Source organism: Arabidopsis lyrata, assembly GCF_000004255.2.
Source record: "Arabidopsis lyrata subsp. lyrata unplaced genomic scaffold ARALYscaffold_7, whole genome shotgun sequence".
Taxonomy (NCBI): domain Eukaryota; kingdom Viridiplantae; phylum Streptophyta; class Magnoliopsida; order Brassicales; family Brassicaceae; genus Arabidopsis; species Arabidopsis lyrata.
The window spans coordinates 15,197,680-15,211,457 of NW_003302549.1; the positions used below are offsets into that span (position 1 = coordinate 15,197,680).

Here is a 13,778-nt window from a genome sequence, read left to right on the forward strand (position 1 = left end):
TCCAATTAATTATTTTATTAAAATTAAATATCACAAATTGTTTTAAAAATTATGATGATCCGTCGCCACATCACATTATAGTGTTTTCGATCATTAACATTTGTTGGTTTAAATGTTTATATCTTTCGTATAAGAACCAGATAATATTAGAACAGTAGCTTGTCTCTGCGTGAGTAATGCACTACTCTCTTAGAAACAAGAGATTTTGGTTACCATAAAAAATAAAAAATAAAAGAAGAAGAGATTTTGATCTTTCTTCGCCATAACCTAATCAAATATTTATATCAAACCTAAACCACCAAAATCGGATTAAGTCCGAAGAAATTAATATACTAGTGATCATTTTTATAAAAAAAAACATAAAGAGAACAAGGCCATAATAACCTCCCCATTACTATATGGTTACATACTTTAAGAAGAAAATGAATTTTGTTAGTCCGTATATTTCCTTTTTCTGGCTTCTCCAACAAGGCATTTGTGCGGTCCGTAAATTTTGAATATGACAGAAGTTTGCATTTTAAGAAGATATATCTTTATAGAAAGATTTGACTAATTTTTAATTAAATATGATAAAAACAAATTCATTTCTTAAAACTTTTATGTCTTAAACAAACCTTTTTTGTTATAATTTATATCTTTGTAGAACTAATTACAAATAAAAAACAATAATTATATCTAGAAAACAAAACAAAAAGGGTAAAAGCCCAATTGTTGCATCGATCCTCACGCCCCTCTCTCCCTTGAAGGTGATTCTCAGATCTATCGTTTCCGCCTCTATTTGATCTCCATCGAAGGTTTGTGTCTTCTTGTTTGTGATCCAGGATAGAACAAAAGCCCAAGGATTAAAACTCGCTGATATGGTGCGTCGGAGGAAAGCAATCGCAATCAAAAAGCCGGACTCTTCCAGCGGTGGTTTTCAATTTTTCGAGGCAACCGAGAAGCTGGGTATCTACGATTCTGGAATTGTAAAAATGGATCGGACCATGTTGATGGTCGATGGCAAGGTGATCAGAGCCTTAGATTCGGCAGACTCAATATACCCAGCTTATTAGTTGCCTCGGAAAATCGAAAACCATTGCTGGAAGAGTCTGGTTTTCTGACAACGATCTCTTTCCTCCGACACACTAGATCCGCCAGTTTTCTTCCTTGGGATTTTGTTCCATCCTGGATCACAAACAAGAAGACAAAAACCTTCGATGAAGATCAAACAGAAGCGGAAAAGGTAGATATGAGAATCGCCTTCAAGGGGGAGAGAGGCACGAGGATCGATATGAGAATCGCCTTCAAGGGAGAGAGAGGCACGAGGATCGATGCAATGATTGGGCTTTTACCCTTTTGTGTTTTTTTTTCTAGATATAATTATTGTTTTTTGATTTGTAATTAATTCTACGAAGATACTCATTCTAACAAAAAAAAGTTTTGTTTAAGACATAGATGTTTTAAGAAATTAGTTTTTTTTTTTATCATATTTAGTTAAAAATTAGTCTAATCTTTCTACAAAGATATATCTTCTTAAACTGCAAACTTCTGAAGTCATATTCAAAATAGACTGCAAAAAAAAAAGAGATTTCTTTGCATAGTTTATGAAATGTCACATATCTATTGCTAAAGAAATTTCATTTTTTTTTGCAGTCTTAATTTTATGAAATTATAAACTGATATTGTTTCTTTGTTTATTTCAATTTCCAATAGGTCGTATTCACAGGCAACTCAAGACCAGAGTTTATGCACATGGTCAAGTTGGTGCCACTGCTTCTGTCTACACGGATTCAATCTTAGAATAGCTAACTGCAGAAGTTCTTGAGTTAGCTGGAAATGTGAGCAAAGATCTGAAAGTGAAGAGGATTACTCCAAGGCATTTGCAGTTGGCGATTAGAGGAGATGAGGAGCTTGTGACACTCATCAAAGGAACAATTGCTGGAGGAGGTGTACTGCCTCACATCCACATGTCTCATCAACAAACCCACCAAGGAGTGATTTGTTTCTAAAGTCAAATGATATGATGTGATTTGTTAGTTAAGTTGCCTATGATTTAAAAATAAGTGTTAATCTCCTTTGACACCTCTAAATGTGTAATTGCAATACTACGATACTAAATTACATTCTACGAAGTAAATCTAAAAACATCAAAAATTTATGTCATATAATTTTAATGCTAAAAATTTTAAAAAATTTCAATGTTGCTAAGTAAAGAAATAAAATATAATCCCGCGGAGTATCTCGGGTTAAATCCTAATGAGCTAGTAAAATGAGATCTTCATTTCCACCATTCTGGCCTTCGGATTTTGCTGCATCTTCAACAAGACGAAAAAACACAAACACCATAAGCTACTTAACTAGAAAATAACATCATCATATCATTTAACTTAAGAAACAAATCACTTCTTTCTGGTTTTGTTGATGAGATACTTGTGGATGTTAGGGACAACACCTCATCCACCAATTGTTCATTTGATGATTGTGTCAAGCTCCTTATCTCATGTGATCGCCAAATGCAAATGTCTTGGAGTAATCATCTTCACTTTCAGATCTTTGCTCGCGTTTCCAGCTAACACAAGAACCTATGCAGTTAGACACTCTAGGATTGAAGCCGTGTAGAAAGCAACAGTAGCACCAAGTCGACCATGTGTAGATACTCTGGTCCTGAGTTGCATGTGAATACGACCCATCAAAAACTGAAGTAAACAAAGAAATTTCATGTCTCTTTGTACTCTAATTTTATGAAATTTCACACTGATACTGTTTCTTTGTTTATTTTAGTTTCCAGTGGGTCGTATTCACAGGCAACTCAAGACCATAGTTTCTGCACATGGTAGAGTTGGTGCCACTGCTGATGTCTACACGGCTTCAATCCTTGAATACCTAACTACAAAGGTTCTTGAGTTGGCTGGAAACGCGAGCAAAGATCTAAAAGTGAAGAGGATAACTCCATGGCATTTGCAGTTGGCGATCAGAGGAGATGAGGAGCTTGACACACTCATCAAAGAAACAATTGCTGGAGGAGGTGTGATCCCTCACACCCACTAGTCTCTCATCAGCAAAACCACCAATGAGTGATTTGTTTCTTAGACAAATGATATGGTGTAACTTGCTAGTTAAGTAGCTTATGGTTTTTGTGTTTCTTTAGTCTTGGATCGGAGAAGTAGTTTAAGTGCTAAGTCTTAAGATGCTTCTCTCTATATAACAAATATCTGAGAAGAAAAAAAGATAGGAATGAAAATACATACCCATCCAAGTAAAATGTACAATGGAGAACTCCTCTTAGTTTTCATCATCAGCTCCTAATTAGTTGATGCAAATTTCTGTCCTCAGCGTAGGGACATGAACCTAGAAATAATAAGGAGTTAATTACATTTACTCCTTCTCAAAAGTTTGGAAGCTCACTTCTTGAGATTCATCTCCTTCCTTTCAAACATCATAATTTTACGTCTCATCTCGTAGATGATAGGAGAAGTCCTTTGCTCCTTGAGTTGGGGTGCTATACAATTCACAATGACATGCAATCCATGTGGCTCCTTAAAACCTAAACCATGCATGCAAAACCAGTGGACCATCTTCATGTTCTTGAATGACTAAAATCTCTTCCCTGATGCAAACTCGTGCGTCAAATTGTATTGACTTCCAGGTTTAGTTAAAGTTTCACTGTTATTAATAAGCCATATAGGCCTAAAGTTGTATGGAATTTTATTGAGTTATGATATCTTATTAGATAAAGGTGAGTTATGATATCTTATCCTACCCGAAAAAAGAAATAAAATTTTACTAATCTTATTACTTAAAGTTTCAGCACTCTTAATATAGCTTGTCATATTGCAAAACTGTATTTCACGAATATGACAAATTTCAATTAATTAATTAGATTTTAATACGTGTTTTAATATTTTTCAGTTTTGAAACTGAAATATGTTTATCCTTTTATTTTTTTTAACAGAAACAAAACAAATGATATTGAAATACATATCTACGTAAATTAAAATATGTAGTATCAACATGAATGGTGCATTAATTGTAGTCGTCATATTTGAGTAAGACATTTAAGACAAGTTAATGAATCCAAAGTTTAGCTTACATAGTATAGTATAGTAGTTTAGTAGAGATTTTTTTTTAAAATGTATAGGTGCTTTAGGGATATTTAGATAGAGTATATAAATTGAGATGAGAGTTACAACATTAAACTAACAAATGTATTTTGACTTATCGTTGGTTAAGTTTTAAAATAAAAATTTTAAATTTTAAATTACGAAATCTTTATATATATAATCAACTAATAATCTTTATACAATTTAAAAGAAACAAAAAAACATAATTGGGGGTTTCAAACCCAAATATATGATAAGATTTACAGTTGGTTCAATTGAAATTCAATATGATATTTGTACAGTGGCAAAAAATTACTACTTTTTTATAAAATAATCATTTATCGATTAACCCGTGTATAATTAACACACATCTAATCTAATTAATTAATAAAGTTGAGATTGTTGTCATAATCACTTTTAGAAATCAAACTAACATTTAAAGGACATGAATTTTTATCAAATCAATAGAGGTCCTATATCAACAAAACAAAAAAAAACAAAAAAGTTCTATATAACCCATTTGAGCTAATGTTATGCTAATAAAAAGTCTCAAATAAACAAAACAAAAATAAAAAAAAACAACAAAACAAAAAAAAAGACAAGACGTACCGTACCGTTGACACAATGCATCCGTGCATGACTTATGTCAATTTTTCCCGACAAAGCTCGTTGTGTATGTGTACTTTCCTAAAAGATCTATACAGTAATTAACAACATATCTATTAAAAATAAAAACACATAAAACAAAGAATAAAAACCAACAGTTTAAGACAAGTATATATTATATTGGATCGAAATTTGATATTGTCTTACCTGAAATTGATTCCTTCTTCCCGTACAAAGGCAGATCTAACGTTGCCACACTGCCGATTACAACGAGAGCTACAAGAGTGCATCTGGGTATTTGGTTTACGCTATATCTCCTAGCACTTGGATTCTGCTTCATCGATCTTCAACAATGGATCAGAGAAGTTTTTGCCTCTATGGGGGCGGCTAGGTTCTTGTCTTTTGAAAAGGTTCTCTAAGACTTGCTATGCTTTAATATATATATATGTATACAGAAGAAATAAAAGGTGTAAACCCTAATTACCCTTTTTGTCAGAGTGGGCAGGTGTCACAACGTGTTTGGACAACAAATAATCTAAAATCTTATCTTTTAGTCAATCTAAACTCTCTTCATTTCAACAAATGTAATATATTAATTTAATTATTTAATATAAAGAAATAAAATTTACTATTTATAATTTTCCAACACTATTTTAGTTTTAAAATATATTTTTCTATACAAACTATATGGATATGTATGAATTAACTCTGATACCAAAAAAAAATTAAGTTGTGAAATAGATTAATAAATTTTCTAGTGGTGAATTCTACAAAATCCAGATTGTGTGTTAAATGCTACCCTAAAGAAGAAGACTTCATACGCTTAGAGATTACTGTTACAAAGTCGAGATTTGCCAAGACAAGGTCTGTGATTCACTATTGGAGACAGTCGATGATCAACGCCAACGCTTGGTCCGATCCCTGGTTGCCTTCACATCCACCAAAACTGCGACGACCTCGTAATCCAACTGTTGGAAATTATGTGGTGAATGCCACAGGAAACAGCTGGAACGAAACAAAAATTAGATAAGCAGTTGCAAAGGAAGATGTCGAAGAAATCTTAGCAATCAAGCTCAACCGCAATTCCAAAAATTAGCACTATGGATCCTTGGGAGACTATGGAAGAGTAGGAATTTACAAGTGTTAACGAAAGAGTCTATTCTCGGGAAATGTTCTAGCCAAGCATAAATGAAAGAATGGGACTTTAATTTCATAGGAGTACATAAGCAACAACAATCCCATGACCAATGCGCAAAATCAATAAATAAGCAACAACATAGCCATATATACGTTACGGTGAACCATAAGATTGGTTTGCTTTGAGTTTTCTTGCCCTCTTCCTCACTATCTCATATTTTATGTTCTTGTTGTTTTAAAGTAGATTATTTATCTCGATCCTCTAGATTGTTATTTTCTGATATTGTATTTATAGATTTTTTTCTTTCAGATTAGGCTACCATGTAAATTTTTAGTTAATGTATGGTTGACAAAAAATAATAATTATAAATTAAAAATAGCACATACATCACTTTGGTTTAGGGTTCATTTGTATTGTTTAATCTCGTCATTGATTGCAGCCGTTTTCTATGACAAAATTATTTATTACTTTTTCGTACTATTTTTGATTGATTACATGCAAGCAGAACACATATAGTAAATCCTTAACTGCAGTGATTTAATTTATGCCCTCACATACTATATAAGAGTATAAATATCGCCTTCTAAAATCACAAAATTTGAAGATAACTGAAAATATTGAAAATATGTCTTGAAGCTATATTATATCTTATATGTACAATATAATATATATTATTATAGATTTTTATTTTAGTTTTCAAAAGAAAATCTATATTTTAAAAATTAAATATCCAACGTTCCACTGCGGTTAGAATTTTTTAGATAAAAAAAAATATTAGTTTCATTATTCATCTTGAATCTTGCACTAACATTAATATATACTATATTAATTTCTATCTGTATTGTTTTCATAATAAATAAATATATATATATATATATATTAATGGTTCATGCTGGTTCAATGATGATGTTTTATTTTCATAGAAGCTATCTACTGGGTTTCATGAAGTCAAGTAGATGTATCTTAGCATCTTCATCAACAATGCTTTTAGTAAATCTTAGTATCTACGATTTTTTTGTTAAAAAATCTTTATATATTTGGTATGTATATATATTTAAATATAGTTAGTGGACTCGAGGACTTAATTACCTTAAATTGACAAAATGAATTGACAGTTGTATATTTCGTGATCATCTTCTTTTTTAGCGAATCTCCTTTCTTTTTGTAACATGATCACAATAGTCAATAATTTTGTCAAATGTAAACATATACTGTTGTTTTTTTTTCTTAAATAACAAAAACCAACTATTAGCATAATATTATTAATAAATGGTATGATGGTTTTATCCATCACAAGAATGTGAACATATTAGTAAATATTATGGATTTCTCGATAGTATAACAATATTAGTGCTAGTCTTCATGGTTTTAACGTAGTGTAATAACAAAGAACTAAAAAAATATTCAATTTTTACATGTTACAAACATCACAATAATTTCACAATCTAGCATTTGAGTCTGGAATTCGAGTATGTTCTCCTCCTATGACAAAGAAAACGCACACAATATAATGAATTCACAAATATATTCAGCATCGACTAGAGTTGTAAATAGCTTATAAGGTGATAGGTTCTTAATGCTCAATATATGTATACAGAAGAAATAAAAGGTGTAAACCCTAATTGTACTTTTTTGGACAATAAATAATCTAAAATTTTATCATTTTGTCAATCTGAACTCTTTATTTCAACAAATGTGATATATTGATTTAATTTTTCAAAATAAATAAATAAAATTTACTTTCTAATAATTTTCCAAGACTATTTTAATTTTAAAATATTTCTTTCTATATATAACATACTATTTGACAATGTATGAATTAACTGTGATACAAAAATAAACTCCGTTGTGAAAGAGAGTAACACTAAGTTCTGTTCTAAAATTATTATCACTAGTTTATTTTTGCAATAATACCACAATTTTTATATAAAAACTATTCAACCAAAATAAATTAGAAATAAATTTAAAACATTATATATGGGTTCTTTATTTCCAATTTAGGGTATGTATTTACACCATTTAAAAGAGATATTGAATTGGTGTTATTTTGTTTGGGTTCCCTATTTCCAATTTAGGGTATATATTTCCACCATTTAAAAGAAATTTTGATTTAAGTTAATATTACTTTAGTGTTTGCTCTTATTTTCTATTTTAATTAAAGTTTAAGGTGCTATTTATGGAATTTTAGAAATGTTGTGCTACTTTTGGAAAAACAAACCTTTTGGGGGGCTATTTTTGTAACACTCTGATTTCAGGAATATGGTGGTGCATGCGGAGAGGTTTAAAAGAATTGATTTGGCCACCTATGTTACCAAAGTGCACTTATCTTTTCGGTCAAACGTCCTGAGAGAACTCCACACTTAAGCGTGCTTGAGCTGAAGCAATTTCAGGATGGGTGACCTTCCGGAAAGTGATTGTCGGAACTGTGTGAGTGAGGATGAAACACATGAAAAGATCATGTGGTAAATTGTAAGGTCGGTAAACAAGTCTTTCAAGCCTCTTGGACGTAGCGCACCGACCGTCGGATAGGAGTGGGGCCCATGGACCCTAGAAAGGACGTGGGTGTTCACTAGTAGGGCGGTCGGGGCGTTATAAGTGGTATCAGAGCCGAATCCAGGCGAGTGTGGAGTCAAAAGGGCTCACACCGTCGGGGGAGGGGGGGAGGGACGGTCTTGGTGCGCAACGAGGACGTAACAATCTCTTAGTGGGGGTGAATTGTAACACCCCGATTTCAGAAATATAGTGGTGCATGCAAAGAGGTTTAAGAGAATTGATTTGACCACCTATGTCACCAAAGTGCACTTATCTTTTTGGTCAACAGTCCTGAGAGAACTTCACAGTTAAGCATGCTTGAGCTGGAGCAATTTCAGGATGGGTGACCTTCCGGGAAGTAATTGTCGAAACTTTGTGAGTGAGGACAAAGCACATGGAAAGATCATGTGGTGATTTGTAGGGTCGGTAAACAAGTCTTTAAAGCCTCTTAGACGTAACACACCAGCCGTCAGACAGATGTAGGGCCCATGGGCCCGAGAGAGGACGTGGGGCCCACTGGTAGGGACGGTCGGGGCGTTACAAGATGTATCTTCATAAACTCTGCTTTTAGTAATATGAACAAACATTAATATATATATATATATATATATATATATCTGCATTTTTTTGCTAAAAATCTTCATATACTTGGTATGTATACATATATTTAAACATAGTGAGTGGACCCGATGACTTAATTACCTTAAATTCATAATGTGGAGCAAATGAATTGACTGTCTTAACTGTATATTTCCTTCCCTTTCAATGATCATCTTCTATTTAGTCCATCTTTTTTCTTTTTGTAACATGATCACAATAGTCAACAATTGTGTTAAAATGTAAACAAATACTGTCGTTTTTTTTAATAACAAAAACCAACTATTAGCATAAAAACTAAAAAATGGTAGTATGGTTTTATTCATCACAAGAATGCATGTGAACATATTAATGAATGTTATGGGTTCTTGATAGGATAACAATATTAACGTATTGTATGAACTAAATAAATATACAATTTTTACATGTCACAAACATCACAATAATTTCAAAATTTATTGTCATATGTTAGTGCTTGTCCTTCTTTTTAACGGCCCTCCTGAACTTGCTCCATCACCTCATTCAGCTACTTCAACGAAATGTTGTCGTTAGGCAAATATATGTTAGTGCTTGTCCTTTTCTTTGTGTGCTTCTCCAAAAAAGCATTTGAGCGGCGTCCTAACCACATGGTGTCCCTTCTGAAGTAAAAGAACTAACTAAGTTCCACGATACTTGTGTTTTTCTCGTAGTTGCCCTCATTAAGTCGTTGGAGCTTTATGTTTTATATATGGAGTGACTTGTAACACTAATTTACAATCACAACTTGATTACTTGACTTCACATACATTAAAACTTTTTTATTTAATCTGAAAATGAGATGATTTTTCCACGTTTGTTTCATTTTCTATGTTTCAAGTTTTGCATAAACATTTGTTTCTCCTAAAAACACTTGTGTCATCCAGACTAAATGAGGCTTTTCATGAGTTTAAGAATGAGTTTTAATTCATGGGCGAATAAAAGTAACTTCTAATGGTATCATCTGGTGTAGACGTACCACAATATCATTTGTTCAAGATTCGACATGATCTTTAGGAAGTGCTTGACCTGCTCGATCTTCTCCTCCACAGTCATCCGTATATTCGCACAAGCACTTATCCTCGTCATCACATCTTTTAGTAGATTCGTGATGCAGTCCCTAAAACATAGAAAGAGACCGTTTCAAAAATTATTTTTGTGTAAAAGCATGTTAGTTGTTAATGTGAAGAATGTGTATGCTACTTCGAAGACGAGGGTTTCTAGATTTGGACAATTCTTGAGTAGACCTCGCAGTGATTCGTACTCTACACATGGTACAATAGTTAACTGCATCAGGTTGTTGAATACCGGTATTGTTTCACTGTAGTCATTAAGTTCCTGAAACAAAAACCAAGTTAACTATATCATCACTAACTAGTTGTCAATTGTCAACTTTCATTAAAAAAGATGGGACTGACCTTAAGAGTGTCACAAGACAAGTAGAGGATCTTAATATTGCATATTCCCATGAGAAGGGTTTTCAAACTATTCTTGTCTTTGGGTTCCAAAGTAAGTCCTTTTGAACATGTTACATGTATGATCTGATCAGGTGTCATTCAAAGTCCGAGACTAGCTTCAACAAGCGAATCAAAACTCACTTGATGATACTTATCAGCCTACTATCAGAATATTCTAGGTGGACCAGATTTGAATTATGAAATGACAATGACACATTCTCATTAGCCTCATCAACATCTTCAACCTCATAAATAGTTTCAGAACGAAAAAACTTCAGCCTTTTGAGGCTTGGAAAAACACGATCACGGAACATGGTTGAGGTTCCAAATAGTTCTAGTTCCACTTCAAATTAATCTAACTCTTCGAACCCATGACATCTAGATAGAAGCTTGTTAAACTTTTATACCAAATCTTGACTTTGATGACTCTTTCTATTTCCATCCTCTAATGCGAACATCAAAATCTAACGCACCACGTTTCAACACTTTGGATATCCATTTAAACACCCAATATTGATCAACAACATCTTCACGTTTAACGTGGAATTTGTTCAATGGAGCTTGAGCTTTTGCATTCAAAGCCAAGATATTTTCAGAACGCATAAAAATTTTCAGAACTCTTTCTCCTCTCTTTGTAAGTCATTGGAGGATGGAAATATAAAGAGTCATCAAAGTCGAGATTTTGTACAAACGTTTAACAAGCTTCTATATGGATGTCTTGTGCTCGAAGAGTTAGTACTAATTAATTTGAACTGGAACTATTTGGAACCTTGTTTTGTGATCGTATTTATCCCAACCCTCAAGAGACTAAAGTTTTTTTTATTCTGAAACTTTTTATGAGGTTGAAGATGTTGATGAGGATAATGATAATGTCTCATTGTCATTTGATAATCCAAATCTAGTCTATCCATTTGATATTCGCTGAACTTGATAAACTCATGGCATGGGGCTAGCTAGAAAGACTCAACCTCTTCACTTCCGAGCCAACTTTTCGAACGAAGCTTCTTCAGCTAACCTTCTAAGATGCAATGTAAGCTAAAGAAATAGTAAATACTAATTCGAAATTCCAAACTTTAGGGACTCCGTAATAGCACTTGTTCATAGCAGTCGACCGTGGAATCCGTAACACTTGATCCGCCCGCATGCTTCTGTCAAAGTTTTAATATTCCCTCCAACTGTGGTTTCGAGACCCGTTTTCTCACTCCTAATATGGTTTCGAAACACACTTCCCCGATAGTTACTCTAGTTCTTGTACCGGGTTTGTTCACCTTGGATATTCGATGTAGATACAAGGCACCTTTATCTCGTATGATGTTTTCCGGTGAGAAAGATACTTCTCCCTTTAATTATTGGCTCTGAAGAATCTTCCATTCCGGGAAACATCACACATTACCGCATATAGAATCGTAAGATCTCAGAGAAAAATTACCCAAACTATTCTACTTATGCAATGGTCACTACAACGGAGAACTACTCCTCCCCTTAGTTTTCATCAGCATCTTTTTCATCTCCTAATCGGTTCATGAAATTTATATCCTAATCGGGACATAAACCTAGAAATAATAAGGAGTTAAATATAGTATAGTTCTTCTCAAGAGTTTGGATGTTTACTTTCTGAAATTCATCTTCTTCGATTCAACTTTCATAGTTTAACGTCTCGTGCAGTAGACAGGATGATAGGAGAAGTTCTTTGCTCCTAGAGGTGGAGTGCTATACAATTCACAGTGACTTTAACCATCTTCATATTCGGGAATGACTAAAATATATCTTGACTGATGCTTAATCACATAGAACATGAGTCTCATTAATGCCCTTGTTCAGCAGTGAGTCGCTGGTTTAGTTGAAGTTTCAGTAGCACAGACCGAAACCACATTCCTTTCTCATGGAATCATAATTCCATTCATTGTTATAGGATAGTTTTAGGGTTTTTGGATTTTGTATAAATATGCCGTTTAGGCATAAATTTGTATTGAGTTTTTATATATTGATTCATAAAGTTACGTTGAGATTGTTCTCACATATGTGAATCACTAATGAATTTAACATTTGAAAGACATGAATTTTTATCTAATCAATTATAAGTCTCATATCAAAAAGGAAAACAAAACAAAACAATATTAGACTTTTATCTAATCAATTTCTATCTAACCAACTTGAAAGATATTATGCTAATTAATAGTCTCAAATAAAAAAAAATAAAAAAAAAAGGAAGACGTACCGTCGACAGTGTATTACTTCTTTCACGTTTTCCCGACAAAGCTCGTAGTGTTTGTCCACTTTGATCACAAATCTAAAGAGAATATTGAAATTAAACCAACCGATTATATTGAATATAAAAAATATAAACAAACATATAAAACAAAAATAAAAACCAACCGACAATAATGAAATCTCTATCGTTTCCCTAACCATGTTAGAATTCTTTTAGTTTTTGTTTGCTTGGTCTAACAACTAAATCAATAAAATTAAAGTTAAATGGTTTAAGAGAGTACATCAAATACATTTCAATCTATAAAGATACAGAGCAAACCACATGAGCAAATGTATTGCAAAAAACCAAACAGCACATATATATTGTTTGATAACAATAAACGGAACCAGTTTTTTTATTGAAAGAGCATGACAAACAGACAAAGCTTTCTTTCTAACGCCCAATACTCTTCACCCGACTTAAACTCTTGTTGTATTCTAATACTATTTAACAAATTAACAACGATCAGTGTATATGTTTGTCCCTTTCCTATGAAAAAAAAAGTTATAGCAAGAAATTACCTTTGTGTCAAAAGGCCCTCACGTTCAAGCAGATCTCCAAGCGGCTTCAACGGGTTAGTGTCAAACAAAACTCGTGATTCAGCTAACCATATAAAACAAAAAAAGAAGTAATAATCAACCAATTAAATCGAATATGTACCGTTAATTTCGCTAACCATATCGACAGTAAGAACCATTCAGAATGCTTTTAGCTTTTGTTTGATTGCTTGGTCTAGATCTGATAAATAAATCAATAAAAGTTAAATGATTTAAGACAATTATACCTGATATTTGATCAAAATTTAATAGTGTCTTGCCTGAGTAAAATGAGATATTCATTACCACCATTATCGTCTTCGGATCTGCTTCATCGATCTTCAACAATGAGTCAGAGAAGTTTAGGCGGCTACGTTCGTGTCTTTCCAGGATGACTATAGAACCTGATATGTTTTGCTATATATATATATGTACACTGAAGAAAAGGTGTCCAAAACCCTAATTACCTTTTTTTAGAGTGTGTCAGCCATATTAGGTGTCACAACATCTTTGGACAACAAGATTTCTTACCGTTTTCATTTACTCAATATATCTTATCCAAAACTC

The 13,778-nt window shown here is 32.9% G+C and overlaps 2 protein-coding genes across 2 annotated transcripts; one reads left to right on the forward strand and one right to left on the reverse strand.

Moving 5' to 3' along the window:
• The first annotated feature begins 857 nt into the window (after nucleotides 1–857).
• On the forward strand, nucleotides 858–3,027 carry LOC9306457. The gene is made up of 4 exons (XM_021018446.1): nucleotides 858–1,004; nucleotides 1,785–1,926; nucleotides 2,423–2,508; nucleotides 2,761–3,027. The coding sequence occupies exons 1-4, from the start codon at nucleotides 858–860 to the stop codon at nucleotides 3,025–3,027; spliced, it is 642 nt and encodes a 213-aa protein (XP_020874105.1).
• Nucleotides 3,028–9,765: 6,738 nt separating this feature from the next.
• LOC110226200 (putative F-box/LRR-repeat protein At5g41840) lies at nucleotides 9,766–11,163 on the reverse strand. Its single transcript, XM_021016935.1, has 3 exons — nucleotides 10,386–11,163; nucleotides 10,171–10,305; nucleotides 9,766–10,087 (listed from the first exon to the last, which is right to left on the reverse strand). The coding sequence occupies exons 1-3, from the start codon at nucleotides 10,521–10,523 to the stop codon at nucleotides 9,962–9,964; spliced, it is 399 nt and encodes a 132-aa protein (XP_020872594.1). The 5' UTR covers nucleotides 10,524–11,163; the 3' UTR covers nucleotides 9,766–9,961.
• Nucleotides 11,164–13,778: the final 2,615 nt, after the last annotated feature.

Coding starts and splice junctions, on each gene's coding strand:
- LOC9306457 (XM_021018446.1), top strand. CDS start 858: ATGGTGCGTCGGAGGAAAGCAATCGCAATCAAAAAGCCGGACTCTTCC. Junction 1,927..2,422: donor AGGAACAATTGCTGGAGGAG/GTGTACTGCCTC, acceptor TGTGGATGTTAG/GGACAACACCTCATCCACCA. Junction 2,509..2,760: donor CCAAATGCAAATGTCTTGGA/GTAATCATCTTC, acceptor TGTTTATTTTAG/TTTCCAGTGGGTCGTATTCA.
- LOC110226200 (XM_021016935.1), bottom strand. CDS start 10,523: ATGACACCTGATCAGATCATACATGTAACATGTTCAAAAGGACTTACT. Junction 10,306..10,385: donor TGTCTTGTGACACTCTTAAG/GTCAGTCCCATC, acceptor TTTTTGTTTCAG/GAACTTAATGACTACAGTGA. Junction 10,088..10,170: donor TAGAAACCCTCGTCTTCGAA/GTAGCATACACA, acceptor TCTATGTTTTAG/GGACTGCATCACGAATCTAC.